This window comes from Anguilla rostrata, chromosome 5, assembly GCF_018555375.3.
Source record: "Anguilla rostrata isolate EN2019 chromosome 5, ASM1855537v3, whole genome shotgun sequence".
Taxonomy (NCBI): domain Eukaryota; kingdom Metazoa; phylum Chordata; class Actinopteri; order Anguilliformes; family Anguillidae; genus Anguilla; species Anguilla rostrata.
Genome location: NC_057937.1, coordinates 14,997,293 through 15,014,011, shown reverse-complemented (window position 1 = coordinate 15,014,011; position 16,719 = coordinate 14,997,293). Strand labels below are relative to the sequence as shown.

Genomic DNA, 16,719 nt, shown 5'->3' with positions numbered 1-16,719 from the left:
GCCCTGTGGTCTCTCTGGGCCCCCAGGAGCAGGGTTGAGTAGCCGTGAAGGCTCTCTGCCCCTTAAGGACCAGGGTTGAGTAGCCCCAAAGGCTCTGGGAGCAGGAGCAGCCTGGTCTGTTCTTCACTGTTTTCACCTGTTCCTGTTGTGATACATTTTCTGTAGAGTCACAGATGCTGTCTAGTTCCTCCTGCTTTACCTGTGTGATGCAAATAGTCTGGTAGCATTCAGATCTTGGTCTCTGTCAGTCATGCCGTCTCCTGGGTGAAGAGGTGTTGTGTTTCAGTGGAGAACACACACACACACACACATACACACTTGTACAAACACACACACACAAATGCACACACACACGCGCGCACACACACACACACACACACACACACACACACACATACACAAATGCACATGCACACACACACACACACACACACACGCACACACACACACACACACACATACACACATGACACACACACACATACACACACACACACATACACAAGCACACACACACGCACACACACACATGCACACACCACACACACAAACGCACACACACACACACACACACACACACACGCTCCACCCCTGTCCCTCTCTCGTTTCTGGAGCTCTCGGTGCCCCTCTGAAAGAGGAGACGGGTCATTTCCATCCCGCGGCGGCGCACTCCTCTTCACGGGAGGGACGCGAGGCCGAGGGGCTGCATTTGAATCAGAAAGGGAGCGGGGGGGGGGGGGAGAGACGCCATTGATTTAATGAATCCCCTCTGATCTTCGTGTACCTCCGGTCCCTTTCATTTCCACGTCCTCGTCGCGCAGCGTGAATAAATTAACCGCCGGGTAGCCTAGCAACCGGCTCGGCGCTGCCCTGGCCCGGCCACAGCCAGCTGAGGCCGCGCGGTTCGGCTGGCGCCGCGTATCACCTGAAGCTAATCATGGCGTACGGCGGTGGAAACCGGTTAGCGCCGCCGCACAGAATCAGTGCTAACGTAGCAAGTCACCTTCTCCCGAATCTTCATCCATTAAGTTATTCAACAGATATACACAGGAAAATGCCCAGTGTTAATTAAACTCTAACAAAGTACATTTGAGCCCAATAGGGGCCACGTGTACTCTGTAAGAGCTGATTTAACACTGAGCATGTTATTGGGTAGGTCTGTTATGTGGTTGTATTCTCTATATGAGCGAGTTTGATGTGCCATTTCTTTTTTTGTCCTGCTTCTTCAAAATGGAAAAAATAGAAACAACTGTTGTGCCATCGTATGACACTCGTTGCTAACATACGAAGATATTTTTGTTTCTTGTTATGCGCTGCATAGCTAAGCAACATGGGAAAACGGTTTGCACATGAGAATACCCGATTGGTTCATTTCTCTCCAGGGGACATCGATTAACCGTGGATGGGTTCAGGGCGTGCGCCTGACATTACTGTCCACGTGTGACGATCGTATGAGTCACAGTCAACACTGCTCTGCAAATGAGCTGTTTTTCCCTGTGAGTAACTGCGCTGTCAGAACCTGTGTCCTGTGAGCATGACTCAGGTTAACTGGCATACGACGTTCATTTCCAGGTGAACAAAGCTCAGGTCATGTTGGCGTTTGCCACGTGATTAACAGTAGCGGTGTTTCGCCGTTTCAGGAATTGGGAATGCTGCCATTCAGTACGCACCTGACCCTCGCTTAAACTATAGTTTGTGTGTTTTAGCCTGGCACTCTATGTCATGCTATGTGTTCGCTGAGCTAGCTGTGTTGCCAAGGTGCGCTCTGTTGCTTTCCCAAGTCCAAGCCCTGGCTTTCCAATGCAAATAAACTCAACAGTGTCAGATGGCACATGACTGACCTTAACCCTAAGGATTAGGCTACCTAACCCTAAGGAAGAGAAGAATTCTGAAGGAATCTTCTATTGTGAATCGCATTGTGGTTCTGCGGTCTTACCTAATTGATCATTTACGGAGTAGTCTTTACTGACAGTCCTGCCTGACGATGAGCAAACCAGCGCCATGCGGAGGCCTTGTTGACTGCCGCAGGAGTCTTCACTGGTCTGAAGCTCGCGGGATCTTCTCAGCCTCCGGGATGTGTTGTTTCAGCAACCTCCTGATCAGGGGTTTTAAACTCCGGTCCCAGAGGGCCTGAGCGTTTGTGGGGTCTCAGCTCATTTTGCTCGTGTCATTGATCGGTCTCTAAAGAGGCCAAATGCGTTCCGAGATCTAAGTTGGCTGCCGATTGAGATGAAACCAGAACAACCTGCCAGCGCTGCAGACCTCCTGGACCGGAGTTTGAGATCCCTGCTTTATATCGTATGATTCCCAGTCAGCCCAGCCCCTGGCCCCCAACCACCCACCCACCCACCCACCCAAGCACTGAGTGGGAGGTTCCGCCAAGCAGCGCCCAGGACGTGTGTGTGTACGTGCGTGCGCGTGCGTGCAAGTGTGGGTGCTTGTGTGTGTGTGCGTGTGCGTGTGCTTTTTTGCACTAACCCCGATGTCGGCTGTTTGGCTGTTTTTAGGATCCATAAGCCAGCCCACCTCCCCCGCCGTCTTCCCCAGCACCGCTGTGGCAAGCAGGCTGGCTCGCTCAGTCAGCGACAGCCAAACCGAGACAGGTACCCATGCCCCCCCTGTCCCGTTGTGTCCCGCCCCGTCCCGTATGAGAGATAGGACCGCATTGCTTTGGCGTACTAACATCCCTCAAAGCCTGTCGAACCAGACCTACGCCTCTCTATCAGTCCTCCTTCCACTGCTTACCAGCGATCTTCCCTCCTCCTCTTCTCCTTTCGTTCCACTTTGGACTTTGAGCTGCTTGGCAACGTGTCTCCGCGTCCGTTGCTACGGGCCCCGCTTTTTGCCGAACGCTCTGTTCGCTTTTCCACCGAAAGACCCGATTGCCGGGTCTCGTTTCCGTTTCCAGGTCGCACGATCTCGGGGGGGGGGGGCTTGACGTTACTCCAGACCGGCTTGCTTTCCTAGAAGCTTCTGGAATCTTCCTCTGAAGCGCCTTTAATTCCAGGATTCATTCGCTTTGCTTCCTCTCGTCCCTTCCAGTCTCTGTAGAAATTCTCTGAAGTCTACTGCTGTTCATTAATAATCAATAAAATAATAAATTCTTGAATGCTTCTGCCCTGTCCTTCAAAGTGCATGATGATACTCTGACGTGAGTCCTTCTGTTTCTCCCTTGTTGGATGGATTATTCACTACCTTGAATGCATTGATTTCACTCCATTATAAATTTTGATTTAACTGTAGATAAATCAAATGAAACATATCAATGGTGAGTTTCCAGATTTACCGTGAGCTTCCATCTTGAGCAGTGGTACTAAACCCTGTTCCTGGAGATCTACCATCCTGTAGGTTTTCACTCCAACCCCAAAAAAGCACACCTCATTCAACTGCAAGAGGTCTTATTGGGCTGTTAATTGGAATCTGGTGTGCCTAATTAGGGTTGAAGTGAAAACCTACAGGATGGTAGATCTCCAGGAACAGGGTTGGTTACCACTGGCCTAGAGTGAAAGCACACCCTTTCAGAAATCCGGTACTGACTCGGCATTGATGGTGCACGCACGTGGGGAGTACTGTGTTCATCCCGACTTTAAATTCTCTGTTTCTGGAATACCGCTGCAGTGTGTGTTCAGTAGTAGTACCTTCTTAGCGGCGGGATACGCTGCAGTGAAAAGCCCGTAACCGTGATCTTCGTTGTGGCTCAACGCTTTCTGCCGCCCCCCACAGGCAGGCCGAATACGCAGGCCAAGGGCGGGGCCCTGGTCCTGTCGGACGACCTGAAAAACCCCGCCATGGAGAAGCTGGAGCTGGTGAGGAAGTGGAGCATCAACACGTACAAGGTTAGCCACCGTCCGTGGGGAAATCCAGAAACGACCCCTCTCCTTTCCCAGACGCTCTGTACACCTGACATTACTTCAGAAAATACGTGACATTCCAGATGCCACGTCTTGCATACTTGTGGAAAGAGGAAGCTCGCACAAATGTTTGAAAAGGAAAATAACTGACAAGATTTTTTTCACTTGAAGGAAGGCTATTCCACACAGGAGCTTTTTCATCTCTGTCATCCCACATTATGTTACAACCTAACAGACAATGTGTCTGAAATGAAGTTAACTATTTTGTTAATATTGTGACAATTTTAGACATCATTCAGGGTTTTTGGCAAACCCAGGGCTGTGGTGGTATTGGATGCAGGCCAGGATGCAGACACCATTAAAGAGATGGCTCACTGTTTGGGTTTTTTCATTTAAATTCAGTTTTAGTGGATGTTGTTGATTGGCCAAGACAGCTTTTGTGTGCGATGAAGGATACAGATAACGGGGCCAATGGAAATCATGCATGTGGAATAGTAGTTTAAAAAAGGTGAACTGGCCCTTTAAGGCCGTGATGGACGTAGACACAGGCTCACACTGTGTGTTTAATGAACTCCCTCTGTCCCTCTGTCTCTCTCCCTCTTATCTCACAGTTCCACTGCAGCCCTTTAACAGCTCATGCATCTGCTGCTGACACACAGAGCAGCCTTTTCAGCAGTCTGTCTCACACATGCGCGTGCCACGCACACGTGCACACACACACACAGGAAGGCGCATTCACTTATGCGCACACACACTCATATATGAAGGCACATTCACTCATGCGCGCACACACACATACACACACACTCTCTCTCAATTTCACGCACGCACGCACACACACACACACACACACACTCTCTCTCTCTCACTTTTACGCTCATTCGCACACACAACACAGCACACACACTCTCTCTCACACACGGAGGCAAATACACTTTCTCTCTCACACCCGCACGCAAACACATACACGCACACACACACACAAAGACACACACAAATCACGCACAAATTAGACTGTAGCCAGAAAACAGTAGCCATCAACTCGGCTTGTTTGGTGAAAACATGAGCGGGAGAAAGCTGTGCTCTTGTTAAAACTAGGATCTGAATGACCGCAGAGCTTTCAGCGATGAACAGTGGCATGCAGCTTATGCAAAGCCTGCCTTAAAAAGATGAGATTGAAGCTCAGAGTGCAGTTTCTCTGATTGCGTGGCAGTATTACACCTGAGATTTACGTACTTTCCGACACTAGTGTCGTCATGGTGGTGGTTCTCTCGTGTTTACAGGTGCCACTGCTACCTAAACGGATCTGTCTGTACTTGGCCGTTTGCCGTAAAAGGCTGTGGTTTTGTAATGGTCGATGGCGGGTTTGAATGGTTTGGCGGTAATTGAGAGACAGAGGGGAGAGACAGAGAGACAAGCAGGAGAGGGAAACCGTGCCTGATTATTCAGGCCATTAAGTATATCACTGCAGCCGGACGTTATCTTCAAACAAAGAACATAAAGATTACCTCAGTACATAAAGCGCGGACTCGTGGGCACTGATACTGAGATTCATGGTACAGGCACTGGAGCCGATGCTCGGCACAGCCAGTAAAGCTGAAAATGTAATCTCAGGTTCGGTATAATTCAGCTAAATGTAAGGGTGCGATTAATGGCATCTGTTTCAATCGAGTCGTTCAGCAAGAAATGACCAAAGTGCACATTCGCTAGCGAAGTTAAAGTATGTCACGGCGTACCTTTATAAGGGCCTGCGTCAGTGATCCTGTGGCTGAGCCGTAGTTTTTGGATTCATTCTAATGCTGAGAGAAGGAGAAAAACGTGTCTCAGAAGTTCAGGAAAAATGCTGTCCCAGTGATATGTACTAACATCTCAACTAAGCACATTTATTTTAAATGTATTCTTTTAATAAATACAGAATTGCTGGTATTGTGGCATCACATTTGATATTAGCACTGTCCTTCTTCACATTGTTATTTATGTTGATAAAATTTTTTCTTTTTATTTAAAACAAAATGGTGCAGGTATTGAGTAACACAGAAAGCAGGACCCACATATTTCTGGAACTGAATCTTCTTATTGCCTTGGAGACTAGTGAAAAAATTATTGCGTGTGATTGACAAGCTGTCTCCCCACCTTCCCTTTCCCTTATTTTTGCCCTCCCCTTGCCCCACCCATTGCCCCTCCCCTTGCCACTCCCCTTGCCTCGTCCCCTTGTTCTGCCCCTTGTCCCTCCCCTTGCCCCACCCCTTGTCACCCCTTTGCCCCCCCCTTGGCCCTCCCATGCCCCGCCCTCCCTCCAGTGCACCAGGCAGATCCTGTCGGAGAAGCTGGGCCGGGGCTCTCGCACGGTGGACCTGGAGCTGGAGGCCCAGATCGAGGTGCTGCGGGACAACAAGCGCAAGTACGAGCACGTGGTCAAGCTGGCGCAGACGCTGGCCTCCCAGCTCTTCCAGATGATCCAGACGCAGAGGCAGCTGGGGGACGCCTTCGCCGACCTCAGCCTCAAATCGCCTGAGCTCCACGTGAGTCCCCGCCCCCGCCCCGCTCGCGCAGACGGCCCCGCCTTTCCTGATAGCCTCTGCAGTCACACGCCTTTCTCGGGTGGTGAGACGGTAGTCTACTTTTTTCCAGGCGTGTTTTTGAAGACCAGGCAGCTGTTCATTTCTCCTTAAGCTTTACTTCATTTGTCATTTTTGCATAAGGCTGTTCGTGTATATGCAGGTACTCTTCACCACCAAATCTTCATGTTGGCTTTGGTGAGCACATACTGGCAGAAAGGCGTGCAGTCGTGGTGATGTCTTTTCACTCTGGGATCCAGTTATTGCTGCGGAGGGGTACACAACTGGTTTAGGCAACTGTTGTGTGCCGGTCGGCCAGAGGGGGCGCTATTTTGCAATGTGGCAAACTGCACCCGCTTTCCTATCACACATCAACTTGTAGGACCCCCGGCTGCAGGCGGTGTTCACATGGCTCTGATTTTATCCCTGGATGCTACAATAAAAAAAAAAACCAGGGTCCACATTCTCTGTTCACTCTGGCAGAGACCCACAGCCTGCTGTACATACTCTGTGTACTCTGTATATACCACTCAGGTGGCCCCAGAAATGAACCTTTTTCAATGTAAACCTTTAGAGTGCTTGGCAGACAGTGCTCTCGCATCACGCTAACATCCACACCATGCTGACGATACCTTGTGTCAGGAGCCCAATGCCTGCGTACGCTCCAGCACCACTATAATTGCAAAACACTTTGCTCCGTCAGTACGTCTGGCTCGGCCCGAGGGAACGCTAAAAACGGTTATGTGACAGTCGCTTCTGAAAAGGTGCCATTTTCTATGAGCGAGCTGGGATCTGACTCGTCTCAGATGAGTTACTGCGGGTATCAGTGCGGATATTGTTATTATAAATATTGAATTTGTCGTCGGAAGTAAATTCTTCTACCATAAACCCTCACATAAGATGTGAACAAAAATGTTGTAAATGCCAGGGGCTAATATGATCTGCCTCTATGTGTGCTCTTTTATTAGTGTGGGATTAAGAGCTTGTGCGGCTATATGAAAATAGTAAATCACAGCAGCGGCTGTGACTATTAGGGGTGGGACCCAACACGCAGTTTCGTAATTAAAGTTGCATCACATCGCAGCTGGATCGTTCGTTAAAGGCACCACGCTGTGGTGCATGGACGAGCCTCACGGCCTTGGGTCGAATCCAGATTATACCAGTGCCGACCGTGGTTGATAGCTTCACTGGTTGACAGCTCCATTGGTTGACATGCAGTTGGCGATCGCCGATTGCATCGTCCAGGGTAAGAGAGGGTCCGTTTCATTGCTATCTAGTGACCCCCTAACTGGTCGGTCAGGCACCCTTGGACTGCCTGTAAAAACTGAATATGAAAGGTTTTCCTCCGACTCCACTCTTTGGTAGCTCAGCTGTAGCCTGTAGTGTGAAAAGAAGCAGTTGGTGACATAAAAAAGTTAAATTAAATTTTAAAAGGTTATATTCAGTATACATCATTTATCAGACTAATCAACAGTCTTTTTGACCAATTCGTTCCAACATCTCCAAGGTATTTTAGACTTTCAAGTCTGAACATTAGATTACATTTGAGATGAATTGACAGAGGTTTTTTTTTTTTAAGCACAATGGCCCTGACTGTTGAATACGAGCACCTTCAGATAGTTATTGAACGTTGAAGTATGTATGGGCGATGGTTATGCAGTCAGTGTAAACATTTTCAACTTCAGTCTGGTTTTTGCAAAATGGCTGTTGAAGAAGTTTTAGTGAGATCGATACTAGACTATGCAGTTGACCAAGTAGAATACCCACCTGAACAAAAAGGCCCCTGGTAATTTACTATTTTTTTTCAGGGAGCTTATTTAAGTTTCTGGTTATTTGAGCATTTCAATTCACAGACATCCACGCCTTTCCGGAAAGATTTAGTGCAACTTCTTTCCACATCAGTTGAATTCAACATAGCTGCCCATCTTAAACCTGTATTTTCAGTCTCACAGTCCAAGTTTCTGTGAGGTTCTTTTTTTTGTTTTTGTTTTTTCACCGTTAGGTGTAAACTCCCCTGCTAAGGCCTGCCTCATATCATGTTTCCCGACCGGCTTCGTAAAAGTGCCGTATTTTTTATTATTGCGCACTAATCCTTTGGGCTTTAAACTGCGAACAAGAGACAGAGGAAGAACCTCATCGATCAGCTTACTTAAACCAGGGAATTCATCTGACCCTGATCCAGAGAGACCTTAGCTGTTTCCCTTACGGCCTATCTGTATTTAGAGTCACTAGCGGAAATACAAAGCTGTATCAGATGGGAAAAAATGAACCTTTCTCTGTCTGAAAGTCCAGCGTTCCTTGTCACTATAATAGTGTTGTGCCTTGCTCTTCACATTGGATGTGGTTTTAATTGTATTACTTTAATACACACAAAGACACACACACACACACACATACAAACATGCACACGCACACACACACATGCGCATGCAGCACACGACCATGCACAAACCGTCAACCCGCTGGCATCACCGACAGACACCAACACACAGCACACACAAAAACAAACATGCACACACACACACACACACATGCACACATGCACGCACACAAACACACACACACACGCACACACACACACACACACACACTGGTGATTTACTCTTCGCCCCTCTGTTTCAGGAGGAGTTCGGCTTTAATGCTGATACCCAAAAACTCCTGTCGAAGAACGGAGAGACGCTGCTGGGCGCCATTAACTTCTTCATCGCCAGCGTGAACACCCTGGTGGACAAGACCATCGAAGACACCATGATCAACATCAAACAATACGAGACGGCCAGGTAAGAGCGTGTGTGCGAGAGGACTGTTTCTCTTTAAGATAATGCTTTTTCAGAATTCCAAGGCGGTGTTCTAGAACTCCATCATCAGTAGCGATTGCTACGTCAGCATTGGAACGTTCAGTTGAGAACATGCTAATCACATATTTGTGACGTACACCTGCATAAGTATTTATGGTTAAATATTTAGTTTAGAAGAGCAGCGGTGTGAATGAACTGCTGATGCAGAAGCGCTGTGTGGTGGAGGAGTTTCAGCTGAGATGAAGTGCCAGTGGACAGCTATTGAAAGGATAAAACTGGATCGGCGAATTTAAAATGGAGGGCCTGTCCACGTGCGTCTCTCCTAGTTCTCAGCCATCATTAATCACACGGGGGTTGGGGGGTGTTTGCCTGAGAAGTAAACAGAGAGGTCGAACAGTGACCTTTTGAGGGGCAGGTGCTCAAAATGAGAAATGGGCACACGAACCTAGAAAAACTGTTTTACGACCCCCAGTTATTGTACAGAATATATTTGACCTAAATGAAGCATAGAAAAACAACGATTAAGTATTTGAGTATTAAGTATTATTCATATATAAAATATTAAAACATAAAGGGGGCACCCCCCCCCCCACCTCCACAGAGCTGGACACATGACTAGCGCCGGATGTGTAAGAGGATGCAGGCTGAGAATCTCCGCTGCAGCACAGACTGCAGGCATTAACTCGCCGGTGCTGTCGCTGAGTCACATTGTAGCAGCTGTCAAGAAACGTGCCTGCTCTCCAATTAGAGTGTGTGCGAGTGTGTGTCTGCATGAGTGTGTGTGTGTGTTTGTGTGAAGGCATGTCTGTATGTTTGTGTGATAGTTGTGTCTGTGTGACAGTAATTATGTGCCTGTATGTTAGTGTGACAGTAGTGTGTCTGTATGTCTGTGTGACTGTAGTGTGTCTGTATGTCTGTATGTCTGTGTAACTGTACTGTGTCTGTAAGTTCCACAGTAGTGTTGCGTCTCTGTGTATGTTTGACAGTATCTGTTCTCTAGTGCTGTTTGACCAGCAGCGGTGTGCGGCCACTCCAATATCCTGTCATGACAGTAAGATGTGTCTCTATTTCTGAGGAAACAAGGTGGTGTGTTTAGTGGGACAGTGTAAGCTAGAGTTTCTGGCGTATTGGTTGACTGTCTACTGTGTCTGTAAGTGCCACAGTAGTGTTGTGTCTCTGTGTATGTTTGACAGTATTGTGTCTCTATGCATGTTTGCCAGCAGCGTTGCGTCTCTGTATCTGTCTGACAGTAGCGTGTCTGCCCCCTGCAGGATCGAGTACGACGCGTACCGCACGGACCTGGAGGAGCTGAACTTGGGGCCGCGGGACGCCACCACGGTCCCCAAGATCGAGGCGTCCCAGCAGCTGTTCCAGATGCACCGGGAGAAGTACGAGAAGATGCGCAACGACGTGTCCGTCAAGCTGAATTTCCTCGAGGAGAACAAGGTGAGGCGGATGTGTCCCTTCAGAGACAATAGAAAAGGACCCTTCAGAAGAACTTTCTGGCACAGTGCTGATGGGAAATTGAGGCTTTGTGCTACAAAATGAAATGACTGGCATTTACATGAAGGCAATAGTCAGGTTCTCTTACTCTGTGCAATTTACAGGTGTTACTATTTGTAATGTATAATAAGTTTAATAAGTTTATATAGCTGAAGCAGTCCAGGTTATGGACCTTGCTCAAAGGTACAACAGCAGAACCTAGAACCTAGAACATTTGAGCTAGAAGTCCAGTTCTCTAACCGTTATACCACACTGTTGCTCCAGACCTGTCCTGCTTTAATGCTTCTCCCCCCTGCCCCCCCAGGTGAAGGTGCTGCACAATCAGCTGATCCTCTTCCACAACGCCATCGCCGCGTACTACGCCGGGAACCAGCAGCAGCTGGAGCAGACGCTCAAACAGTTCCACATCAAGTTGAAAATGCCCGGGGGGGACAGGCCGTCCTGGCTGGAGGAGCAGCACTAAGGGCCCTCAGTGCCCACACACACCCACACACACCACCGCCGGGGCCCCCGAGGCCCTCCAACACCGCCCCCCGCGGGGGCCCGACGGGACGGCCCCTCGCCGACCGCACTCCAGACGCAAACGTGCACCCCCACACCCCCCCCTTCCTGTCCCAAACCCAGATAAGGGGGGGGGGGGGGACTCAAAAAATAAATATTTATATAGTATACCTAATTTTCTCTCTGAGCTGGAGATTGCATTTTATACTGTGTGATTTATCTGTCTCTGCGGAGGAGGTGGTTCTGCACTGTTGAGAGCAGCGACTCTTTCCCTCCCTGGTTCTTTCTTCCTCCTCGCTGAAGAATTGAACTGTCACAGTTGGCGGAATTGGAGGGTGTGTGTGTGTGTGTATATGTGTGTGTGTCTCCAGTGGGGTTAGGATCTGATTAACCCAGTCAGGCTGGATGCATTAGATGAATTGGATACGTGCACATTGTCAGTGCAGTGATTCAGCTCCTGTGATAGGACACAACTGTGGCTCTTCATTCTGCACTCCCTCTTTACAACTTCCTGTTTTTTGCGAAAGATAAAGAAAAAAAAAATCGATATAAATAAGAAAAAGTTTTTTGTAATTCTTCTCATGGGATTGGAGGACCTGCCTTAAAATGCATCTTGATGTGCCTTTTGATATATAATATAACATGTATTATATATGTATATGTGTGCGCGTATCAGTGTGTGTGTGTGTGTGCGTGCGTGTTTGATGTGTTAGAACAGCACATGTTCTCAGTCAGATTCTTCAACATTCCGTTCAGAGGCAGTGCAAGGGGACCAAAAACCAATGTACAATTACGCACACGCAATCACTCACACACGCAAACACGCGCACACGCAAACACGCACGCTCACAGACAGACCAGCAAACACTTTCCACTTCCACCCATAGGAGCCTTTTCGATAGCAAGCCTGAGTAAGACTATCTCTATGTTCATAGCAAACTTTTACACGTATGTATTCTGACTAATAGCAAACTTTACTGTACGATATGTAAACCGAATGGAGTTGACTTTTTCGGAAACTGTGTTTGTACAGAAAGGACCAACGTTTTCTGCCCGCTCTGCTGATATCCTCTCTGTTTGGTTTGGGTTTTTATCCCCCCCTCCCCCCTCCCCTCACCCACTAAGTGGGACTGCAGTGTGCAAAAGCCCCATTGCCCCCTCCTGGTTTCCTCGTTTTGTCAGTCGTATGAATCGTACAGCATTGTATATGCAGTATACAGCCTTGTGTACATTGATGCTATGTTTACTGACAGAATTATATGATATATATAATTGTATAAATTATATATATATGTATAAATAATGAATTTCCTGTATTTACCTGGGATATGAACACATTCACAGTCATGGGCATTTTTTCAGCAGATATCACTGGTCCAGTGTGCCTCTTACCATGGAACGTGCTGATTAAGTGAAGAGCGGGGCTTTTGAATGTTGTATTTTTTTTCCCCCTTGAAATTTGTAACATCTTGGAAGAACTCATTAAAAACAAATTTTATTCCAAAAAATTATTTGGTCAGTTTTGTTTTAGTACTCTGAAATTTCAAACAAGTCTTCAGGTTCATCAAATGTGGGTAAAATGATGTGGTTGAGTGTGGGGCATATCTCTCTGTGATTGCCGTGGTAGAAAAGAAATATGAATTAGTGCAATGCAGTACAGTCAATCTGCAGTGATAACACGTAGATGCACAGTAATGTAAGTTATTGAATATGTATGGTAGCTGTAGGTTTAACACAGGGATATATCAAATTAGGTATGGGAAAGCGAATGTGGCATTTTGGGCTGTTGCGCAGGTTATTCCTCATATGTATTTTGTTTGTCGTGTGGCCCCTCCTCTTCCCTTGTGGATTGGCCGTGTCCTAGCAGCGCATCTTTCTGAAGTGCTGCTGTTCCCTGTGTGCGCCCTGCCTTGAGTGCTTACTCTACGGCTAACGTCCGTTTCACCGCAACCGCTTTCATAAACACTCTGCATTTCATTACCAATCTCCGGTCACGTGACCAATCGAGCCGCTCCTTACAAGTGTCAAAAACAAATGTGGGAATCCAAGAATTCTTTTTTTTTTTTCTTATTTATTCGTATATGTATTACAGCGGCTGTGGTGTGGTTAGCCTCTAACCTCTGACCCAAGGTCAAATCGCAGCTCCTGCTTGCTTTATTCCAAATTAATTGCCTTTACTGCAGTACGGTATAAATGCTGGCAGAAATGTTTTACGGTCGCCTCTGCTGACTTTCCAGCTAAGCCGCAATTGTTGGTGTTTTTCCAATAAGAAGGCGCACAATGATTTGTGTGCGAGTCCCAACATTTATGACAAAACTAGGCAGTTTATGCCGGCTATGACTTTTACACACAGCCAGGGGATTTCACTGCCGTTTGTAATTTTAGTGTAGTCATAAATAAGAAATTTACTTGTGGGCAGTTTGGGCGTGAATACATCGAGAGAGAGACTGTCAAAACACTGGGTTTGCCTCAGCTGTGACACAGGCTAGGGAGGCTAGAGTGGCTATGTGTCTTTACTCCTGCAGTTAGCAACAAAGGGTTACTCTGCCTGTCTGTCGCCAGAACAAACCCTCACGGTGACTCAGGTAAGCCTATTCCTGCCAAGCAGTCCATCACGCAGTGCTGCGTCACCACTGCTGTGTCACCGTTCTGGGAAAATGGCGCACAGTTGAGCCGCATTGGCGAGCACGTGGATGCCCTCCACCTAAAGGTGATGTCACTCCCACAGAGCAAGGGCTGGAGATAATTCTGTGCAATGGTGGAATGTTGTTTATGTGTAAATTGATTCATTTTACACAATTCGGTCTGACTTATTTTACTATACCATTACAGTTAGAGTGTAAAGCAACCATAAAGCAGCCCAAATTGGCCTTGTTATTCAACATATTCAGCATGTTAAACGGGACATTCCACATGAGACATTTTCGACTGAAATACAGGATGACATGGTTAGTAAAGGACTGTTTGCAACCATATCTTTTAGAGGACGAAAAGAGAGAGGGCCTACATTGAGCCACTGTTTGGGACTAATAGGTGCAAGCTGTCACTGTCACTAAAAGGACTGCCTGCTGACAGTTAACTCACGTGAGCATGCACAGACACACACGCGTGGCAAAGTAATGTCAGCATTAAACAAGATTGCTTACTGAGCAGTTATTGCTGAGTGCTGATTGGATTTCTTGCCCCAAAGGACTTCAACAAAATTAAGTTGTAACAATACACACCACTAAACCTATGCTTTCAAGTTGACTGCTTTTTTCGCAGTATGTACAATCAGAAAATTGGAAGACTCCCACATAAAAATCTGTCCACAGCACTCTTGAGGCAGGTTTTGTTCTGGGGGATGTTTACTTGTGTACTACACTAGGAAAGTAATCATAATCACTTAGTTTTTGATAATTACATCAAGTAATCTCCAAAAAACAGTGCATTTCTTCATCACTCAGTGAACAGATCTGGATTTGTGTTTCACCATTTAATACTTCCTGTTGAATAACGGTCTAAATCTTTTTAGTGGAATAAAATGATTACACCGACATGCAGCTCATCTAACGCAATAAAAAATTAAAACCCCAAGGGAAAGACGAGAGGGAATGATGCATATAACGGGCATTAATCCATGTCTTTATTAATCCTATTTCAACAAAAAACTAATTAAGGCTTACATTTACTGATTAGCTGAACACTTTTGTCCTCGGGACAGTATGGAGACAGGTATTGTAGGAAGCACTTTTATTAAAAGGAAACTTCTAATGAAATTCAATTATTCAATTTACTTTGCAGATTTTCCAGTATTTGAATGGATTACCTCCTATCCTCAGTGCCTGAATTAAGCCCAACCAGATGAGGATCAGAGTCTCCTGAGCTCGATGCAGGCCTATGTAAACCGCCTCCAGGCAACTCTTTGAATTCTGCGTTTATTTCACAAACTTTATATATGAGCAAGAATAGCAACTGTTTAAGGCAAGAAATGTCATAACTTAAAGAATGTATTTCTTAGAAGTTACTCATTGTACTATTATTTCTACAACTGCATAGAGAAAATACATTTTTCATAGTAATAAATAGGGATGGGTGATACCTTGGATATTCTTTAAAATATGATGTCAAGTAACACCAATGGCTAATATCCTGATACCAATATCAATACTTTCAAAAGTATACATCTAGTGTACATCAAAACGGGAAATATTTGTGAGTATCGATACTTCGGTATCAATCGACCCATTCAAAATAATAATATATGGCTCCCCTTTAAACTTTGTCCCAGAAGTGAAGGTCATTCATGGCTTCGCACTTTGATATCAAAGCCATGCTTTTCCATTATTTGAAAGAGAGTTGCTGCAGAATCAGTTAAATTCATAATGCTTATAATCCCGAGGCAATCTGTTGAGTCTCTGACTCAGTAAAGCTCTTGTGTTTAACCAGGGCTAACCCACATTTCTTTTGACAAATATGCACACACATATGTCAAGGACCTACAATGGTAAAGGTGAGGATGGGATTCTGGAGGGAACTTGCTAACGTGCTCATGACTCACATCAGGGACAAGCGTGTGGCGTTTAATTTGATTTTAAAGCAGTGACCTGGGTCATTCCCATGCCTGTTTTTTTCCCCTCCAAACCCTCGTCCGCATTCATATTTCCTACAGCGCCATGGCTGCAGAGGGTTTGAGGGGCCGACAGAAATCCAATCTTTTCAGAGTAAACACTGTCTGACAACCTAATTCTGCTGCAGATGCTCTCTTTTCTTACCCTTGAATGGTTGGCTGGGGAGGAGAGGTGTGTTGCTACTATTGTCTCCATACATGTGCAGTATTCCTCCACTGCAGGTGTCTTTAGTCTTTTAATGAGACTTAAAATCTTATTTTTTTCTCTCAAGTAAAAAATATTAGCTTGTGTTAAGTTACTTTATGCTTGACAAGTGAAATCATTGTACCCTACTGGCAAACCTCACTCGAAATCTTTTTTCTCTTATTTAGCAAAAACATAACAGAAATAAGATTTAAAGTCCAAATATGTGACATAAATCCTTAAGATTGACAGGGTCTGCTATTTATTTTTTTACTCCGCACTTATTGATCAATTATAGCAGTTGATTACGCAGTTAACTCACCTCACTTGGTTTCTTCAGTCAGAAGTGGTAGCTGTATTTAAGGTGAAAACAAAAACCAGCAGACCCTGTGGGCGGCTCTCCAGGCCCAGGGTTGGCCACCCCTGGACTAGAGCCTGTTTATGTTGTTTTGTCTCTTGAAGTTCTCCTTGGTATAGTCCTCTTGACATGTTATTGTGGTCAGACCACAAAACTACAGCGATAAGGCTTGGTCATGGGGGCTTTGAGTGCTGTAAAATGTCTGTACAGAACTGACCCCTTTTAGTAGTACATCAATCTCCAGGCATGCCACATGCACAGGTGGCCCAATGAAAATGGTTAATACATGTGGAATAATGCAACTTTTCTCCGCTTAGAATTGACAGCCACCGTTCAAGGACAGGAAGAATATTTCTT

General features: G+C 46.2%; 1 protein-coding gene across 3 annotated transcripts in view; it reads left to right on the top strand.

Moving 5' to 3' along the window:
• arfip1 (ADP-ribosylation factor interacting protein 1 (arfaptin 1)) overlaps nt 1-12,719 on the top strand; it is a 29,270-nt gene extending 16,551 nt beyond the window's left edge. For 2 of the 3 annotated variants that reach the window (XM_064335310.1, XM_064335312.1), the window contains 6 exons: nt 2,508-2,603; nt 3,724-3,836; nt 6,152-6,373; nt 9,032-9,189; nt 10,479-10,653; nt 11,015-12,719. In XM_064335310.1, coding sequence (XP_064191380.1) covers nt 2,508-2,603; nt 3,724-3,836; nt 6,152-6,373; nt 9,032-9,189; nt 10,479-10,653; nt 11,015-11,173 — 923 coding nt within the window. In that variant the 3' untranslated portion in view covers nt 11,174-12,719. The remainder of the gene's footprint in view (nt 1-2,507; nt 2,604-3,723; nt 3,837-6,151; nt 6,374-9,031; nt 9,190-10,478; nt 10,654-11,014) is intronic. The other variant, XM_064335311.1, reaches the window with a different exon arrangement.
• Nucleotides 12,720-16,719: the final 4,000 nt, after the last annotated feature.